The sequence below is a fragment of the Odontomachus brunneus genome, unplaced genomic scaffold (genome assembly GCF_010583005.1).
Source record: "Odontomachus brunneus isolate Ranch 3 - 2012 unplaced genomic scaffold, Obru_v1 Obru_scaffold_174, whole genome shotgun sequence".
Lineage (NCBI taxonomy): Eukaryota > Metazoa > Arthropoda > Insecta > Hymenoptera > Formicidae > Odontomachus > Odontomachus brunneus.
Genome location: NW_022639624.1, coordinates 113,235 through 120,712, shown reverse-complemented (window position 1 = coordinate 120,712; position 7,478 = coordinate 113,235). Strand labels below are relative to the sequence as shown.

General features: G+C 26.1%; 1 protein-coding gene across 2 annotated transcripts in view; it reads left to right on the top strand.

Annotated features, from left to right (window-relative positions):
* The window catches only part of LOC116851386, a 28,855-nt gene extending 21,402 nt beyond the window's left edge, over positions 1–7,453 (top strand). The window contains exons 8-10 of one of the 2 annotated variants that reach the window (XR_004379572.1): positions 5,882–6,089; positions 6,199–6,315; positions 6,464–7,453. Coding sequence is in view for 1 of the 2 variants with exons in the window: in XM_032830722.1 (XP_032686613.1) it covers positions 6,234–6,315; positions 6,464–7,188 (807 nt within the window). In the remaining variant the exon portion in view is untranslated. Of the gene's footprint in view, positions 1–5,835; positions 6,090–6,198; positions 6,316–6,463 lie in introns of those variants that run through there. The other variant, XM_032830722.1, reaches the window with a different exon arrangement.
* The last annotated feature ends 25 nt before the right edge of the window (positions 7,454–7,478 follow it).

Sequence of the window (7,478 nt, the reverse complement as noted above, 5' to 3'; positions counted from 1 at the left end):
GAGGTGAAAATTTTATATATCAAAAGTTATTTTAACACCAATTCCCCTCTTTACCCTATATAAAACAATATAATTAATTCCACAAAATATAAATAACTGCGAATAACAATAAATTAAACAATTTATATGTAAATATGTAAATTAATTATTATACACTCACTGGCATGTACTGAATATAGGCGCAAAAAGTAATTGCTATAAACAAAACATTTGTAAGGGCTAAGGCAGATGAACAAGACATAAGCGTCATAGTCGTAGACGTAAAATAAAACGTAAACGTAAATCATGAAAGGCTATTAGTCTTATGCTTACGTTTTTCTCTGCCTTACTTTACATCTACGATTACGACGCTTACGTCTCGTTCTCTGCCTTAGCCCTAATTCCTCATAAATTCTCAAAGTGTTCTAGGAATTCAGTTGCGAAGTATTCGCTATAATAAAGTTCTAAGGAATATTTCAAGACGTACTTACTGTAGTTAATTCTTCAAGAATTCTTCGGGTATTCATTTTTCTAATTCTGTATCTATTCTTTAAAATGAATTCTCTAGGAACTTCTGTTCATCTCTATGCTATCTGGGTAATGTGTTTCTATTATATTTTAAGTTTTATAAATACACATATTTTCTCACACTTTTGTGAGAAATTCTCATTTTTTAGCTTAAGTACAACAGACTTGCGCCCCCCTCCCCCCCCCCGCCGCGGTGCGTAGCCACCCAGCTACACGGCTAGGGACAGACATCTCTTTTATTTTTTACCATATTTCAATAATATAAACATGCCTATATGGCGGTCGCTTATAATTTCCGAGTTACTAATAAAAAAGATGCCTGTCTCTAGCAGTGTAACTGGGGGGCTACACCCCCCAGACCCCACGCACCACGGCGGGAGGGGGCCAAGTCTGTTGTACTTAAGTTAGAGTGAGAATTTCTCACAAAAATGAAAGGAAAAGTGTGTATTTTATAGAAACGTCTTGAAAAATTATGTTACATTTATACAACTTTTTTTGTTAATAACTTTTTGACAAACAACGAGCGACGGCTAAAACCTTCAGAAAATCATTCAGGAGGATGACCTCTATAACATATGTCAAGGTCAAAGTCATCTGAGGGGAGTCCCCTAAACAGGAGTTTTACCAAAATGATGTCCAGTGTAGATCTTTTTTTGAATATTCCAAGGACGTCCAAAATAGGTAAAAACGGACATCCTATGAACGCCCACCGGATGTCTGTTGGGCTTTATTCGGATGTCTTATGGACGTCCCAATATCCAAACTTGAACGTTCACTGGACGTCTTATGGACGTCCATGTGCTATCTGCCCAGACAGCACAAAGACGTTTTAAAAACGTATTAAAAACGTACGTACTGGACGTTGTGTACGTATTTAAAAACATATTAAAAACATATGTATTGGACGTTCTGTACGTATTTAAAACGTCCATTTCAGATTCATAAACGTTTTTAGGACATTTTAAAAACATCCGTTGTTATTTTTATGGATGTTCAAAAGACATCCGAATTAAGGACCCACCGGACTAAAACTGGACGTTCTTAGAATAAAAATAGTTTGTAATTTTGAATGTTCTTAACCACCAAAAGAATATTTCAAAGACATTTGAAAAAGTATTTTTAAAAACGTTAAAAATAATGAGATACTCAGACAGCACAAAATATTTATAAAATATTTACAAATTATTTATAAATTATTTATATTTACAAATTATTTTAATTATTTATTTTTTATTTGAATATTTTATAAATATTTACCAAAATATTTTATAAATTTTTTTATGACCTTAGCTTCAATATATATAGATTATAAATATTTATCATAAATATTATGAAAATATTTATTAAAATATATACATTTATATACTTTTTTCTCTTTTTTGAACTTTTCTTAAATTTTTAAAATATATATGTTCTTAGTTTCCACTTTATATTGTTTCATACGTTACTTAATTCAAGTTAAATTTTACTTCGAAAATTTATTTACCATTATCGAGATTCGACCTTTGGTTCTTGAGTCATTTACCTTACCTATTGCGCTACTATTACTTTGACAGAGAGATGCTTTGTATTGTATACATATGGTACATTTATGCACGAAAACAAATGATTTATTTAAAAGAAAAGAATAGAAATGTTTTAAATGTAAAATGTATGTTTGAAAAATATGTAGGAAGTATATTTAAAAAATATTTACTTGTTTCAAAAGTAGAGGAAAGTAGCCAAAAGCGACATAGGCCTCCTAAAGCGACATACCTCTATATCTCATATATTAAATTGTATTTTATCGAAACTAATATAAATGTAATCCGCTTTATCAGTTAAGTCATAAAAAATATATACTTGGTATATTTCTTGTTTCTTTGTATGCAAATTAACAAATATCGAGTTTTAGAAATTCGCAAGTTTTACTTCTATGATTTTTATTGACGAATTACGTAAACTAAATAGCGATAATTATCATTTTGTTCAATATTAAGTTCTTCTACATGCATTTGGCTTTTGTAAAAATATTGTTTGAATATTTTTACTTTCATCATTTTTTTACTGTATAACTTGAAAATTCTTATGAGAATATGTCTTAAAGTGACATACCTACAGTATGCGATACTCTGTGGCTAACATAACTTGATTAATAACTTCCCATTATGACATGACATTCCCAGGTAGCAAAGTAACGTCTAAAGACGTCATTAAGACGTTATTAAGACGTCTATGACGTTTTAATGACGTCTTTAGACGTCACCTTGCTACCTGGGATTTGTTTATTGTAAAGTTTAATTTTATTTAGTTTAAAAATATAACATATGTAAAATATGTGAGAAAAGGAAAAGATGGAAAAAGATATGTATTTATTTAATTATATTTCCCTTTTATAACATTATATGTTGAATAAATGAATATTATTCAACCATTAAACGCATCAATGAACTATTTATTATCAAATATTATCATATATGCGACATGTTATATAAATTCCAATAGGTATGTCGCTTTTGGCACCTATTTTCTTTGAACTCCATTTTCGTGCGTTTTACGAAAATATTTTTTGTTTTAAATCTAGAAGCAATTTCAGTAAAAATGTGATATTATCTGATAGGAGGTACTTCCAACTACATGTATATACATTTATATTTATATTTTGAGCTTTATATTAAGACATAATGTCCAAAAACTAAGTGGTATTTCTTTGATTTAAATTTTTGAATTTTTTCAGTATACATTACCAATTTAAATTTCGATTTTATTATTTTTTTCATTAATTTAATAATTATAAATAATTACATTTATTTTTTTATGTATACTATTTATAGAAATATTTACAAAATATTCCTACAAATATTTATTTTTCGTTTACTATAAATATTATTTAAAATATTTAGCCTATATTTTAATAATATTTTGAATAAAGATTTTGATACTTTTTTTTTATGTACAGAAATATTCATAAAATATTTATATAATATTTTTAATATTATGTCGCTTTTAGTGCCTTCACTCTAAATAAAATACAAATAAATCATTTTGTAAATTTAAATAAATTGTTTTCTGATAATAAAAGAAACTTTAATTTGAAACACAAAAAAGATACTTTAAATATTAGAAAATAATTTATTTAGATTTATAAAATGATTTACTTGTACTTTATTTACTTTTACAAGCAAATATTTATTTAAACATAGTTCTTATATAAAAAACTAATTTTCTTCTTGTAAAAAGGTCATTTTTTTTCTAGAAATTTATAATTTTACAGCTCATTTCAAAACAAATTTTAAAAAATATTACTTTATATTTATTACATATTTTCTCAAATCTAACACTTTTTTAAGTTAAGAAATTATATTTAACAAAATATATTTCTTTGATTTAAATTTTTGAATTTTTTCAGTATACATTACCAATTTAAATTTCGATTTTATTATTTTTTTCATTAATTTAATAATTATAAATAATTACATTTATTTTTTTATGTATACTATTTATAGAAATATTTACAAAATATTCCTACAAATATTTATTTTTCGTTTACTATAAATATTATTTAAAATATTTAGCCTATATTTTAATAATATTTTGAATAAAGATTTTGATACTTTTTTTTTATGTACAGAAATATTCATAAAATATTTATATAATATTTTTAAAAAATAATTCAACCCAAAAATATTTATGAATCTTTATCATAAATATTGTGTACTGTCTGAATAAATTTTCTTTTTTCATTAAGAAATGTTTTTTTCCCTTATAGAAATATCATACTAAGAATCATTGATAATTACTTATTATCCAGTATTTTTAATACTGAAAATAAGTAATTATCAATGATTCTTAGTATGATATTTCTGATATTTGGGAATATAGTCTGATATTTCTATAAGGGTTTAACGGATTGGAAAAATGTTATGTTTTCTTTTAATATTTAATGAATGTCAAATTTCTATTCATTATTAAAAAACGAAACATTTTTTAAACGTTAAAAAAATGTTTTTTTTTATAAAAAATGGGAACTTATCCCATTATTTTTAACGTTTTAAAAAATATTTTTAAAATGTTTTTAAAATGTTTTTAAATGTTTAAATGTTTTTATTGTTTTGCTAGTTGGGTTTCTTATTAATAATGTAAATTGAGGGGTTAATTTGTTCGCAATTTTCAAAAACTCGTAATGATAACTTTTTCGATGGAACTAACCAATCACATCATCTTTTGACAGATACAATTGTTCCAATAGAGGAGATAAATTTAATCGATTGTTTAAATTTATTCGTGTTGGTGAAACCGACTTATATTATTAATAAATGAAGGCATGTGCGAGTTCAATATTTGTTCCTTAGAAATATATAAAATGGACGTCTTTAAAACGTATAAAAGTCAACATATTTTGTATATCCACTAATATACGTAATTAAAACGCCCATATTAGGTCCATGGACGTTGGGACTAAATAAAAACCAAAATTGGACGTCCATTGGACGTCGTATGCTATCTGGGTAGGTAGTCGCATTTTCATGGAAATGACAACTGAAAACATTCAATACGATCAGAATAAATTTATAGTGTTCTAATGAACAGTTTTTCGATTATAAGTCTTTCATAAGACGCCAATTTGTGAAATCTTTTCCACACGAAAAATTCTACCGAAATTTCACTATAACTTGTTACCGCATTCCATTTTTCGGCGATCCGGACGGTATAGGATAGAATTCTGAAAAGTAGTACTGAGATCTTGATTGCTGAGAAATATTGTAAAAATATTTGCAAGATTTTATATGAAGACATTATAAAAACGGTTTAAAATATTTTTTATGTATCATATATTTGAAATATTTTGGGTATACTCTAATAAAAAACGTACGAGTATTAAAAACTCCATAAGATTCACTTTATAGAAAATTATAGAATCTTATATGTTTATTGAATGAGTAAATTTTTACTAGGATATTTATATAAGATATAATTTTTCTTCAAACAATTATTCATTGACAGATTAATTTTTAAAAAATTTTAAATAATAATATATCGTGGTTTGAAATAGAGTATTTTCTATAAAAAATTTTTTTATAAATATATATATAAATATTTTGAATAATTTCTATAATGTCTCAAAATTATCTCACATATACATATGGGTGTTCCCAAAAGGTGGTACCAAATTTTAGGGATATGTAGCACTCGTTAAAACAAACCAAAAACTCTTAATGAACAATACTCCGAAAACCTTTTATTTCTGAGTCATAAAGCATTTTTTTCTGTGAAAAATAGAAAATAATTAAAATTTACAATAAATACATTTACATTTCAATGTGCCCTCCGTCCATTTCAACACACAATTCGGCACGTCTCCTCATTGAAGATCGAACACGTTCAAATATTCCAGGTTTGGGTGAGTTTTTAAATTCAGCATAAATCCACCGCATTTTCATCAGATAAAAGACAATATGGCGTCTCCGATGGATGGCTGATGGCGTATTTTTAAAAACGGTTTGATGGATTAAGCTGAAGTTACTAGAGCAATGGCGTTGTGGCATGAGACTTTAGGTTATCTGCAGCCATAATTGAAGGAAGGAAGCTGGAGTCACTAATAAGTATGTATACATAATCAAAATTGGTAAACATCAATAATTTAATATTTATATGTGCATATAATATAATAGCATCTGTTAGACATAATCCTGGTTTCTTGATTTGTTGTAGATGTACAAAAATAAAGCGGTGCAAAAAAATCAACGATGGAAAACATAAATCTTTCCTACAATAACCAAAATTTCACGGTTGAAGTAGATAGTGACACATATAACAAGTTAATAAATGGTAAGTTATTTTATATTTCTTAGAAAATAAAATATAACCTATAAGCCTACTTTATGTAAAATTTCTCTTAGTGCTAATTAAGATTATGAAATATGATATTTATTGATATTCATTGATAAGTATAAACGTTATTGTTTCCTTATTACAGATACACATTATGCTTCACAGTATGCATCTACAGTTTATAATGCTTTCTTAAATAAGGAAAATATGGAAGAGAAATGCATAGAATCTAATTTCAAATGGACACAAAGTTTAATCCATTTATTAGTAGATATACGTCTACGAGAAGAATCTAAATTTAATAGACCAAATACAAAAAAAAAGCAATTGTGGCAAAATATTGCTAAGGAAATGAACAGTATTAACAATGTTAATGTTACAAGTGATATGTGTGACATAAAATATAGAAATCTATTAGCAACATACAGAACTAATAAAAAGAAGCAAAATAGCGCTGGAGAAAGTAATATCTCATGGAAGTATTTTGAAATATTTGACAGAGTATTAGGTTATAAAGCATCAAGTGCTCCATCTACTATCATGCTTGGTAGTAGTTTACAAGAATCTCAAGATAATTTGTCAACATCCACAGATAGTGATATTGAAAAAGACAAATGTATTGATACAAATATTAGTGGTAAAATAGATAAACTTGATAATGATAAACCTGTTCGTAAAAGAAAATTATTTTCTATACAAAACTATCTTATGGAAAAATTACAGAGAGATGAAATTATGCAAGATAAAAGACTAAAATTAGCTGAAGAAAAAGAAAACAGAAAAAAAGAAATGTTTACCGAAAAAATGCGTTTGAAAGAAAAAGAGATTGAAGCTATGTTGGAAATTGCTAAAATCTTAAAAAAAGAATAACTTTATATTTTATAAGTTTTGATTTGTTAAATAGTTCCTGATATTTTATTACAGATATTGTGCAATATTTTTTTCTTTTCTTATATCGAATTCAGCTTCTTGCACTAGTGAGTCCCAAGCGTGTCCTATAGCTTGTTCATAGTCCGTTATTACATTTAAAGATGATCTTATATACATATTCAAATATTTATTAGCTAATAAAATGATATTTATAGTATCCGCATGAATTGCTTTATTGGCTGAGAAGTTTTTGAAAATGTATTTAAGGTAATTTTAAATATTAAAATGAA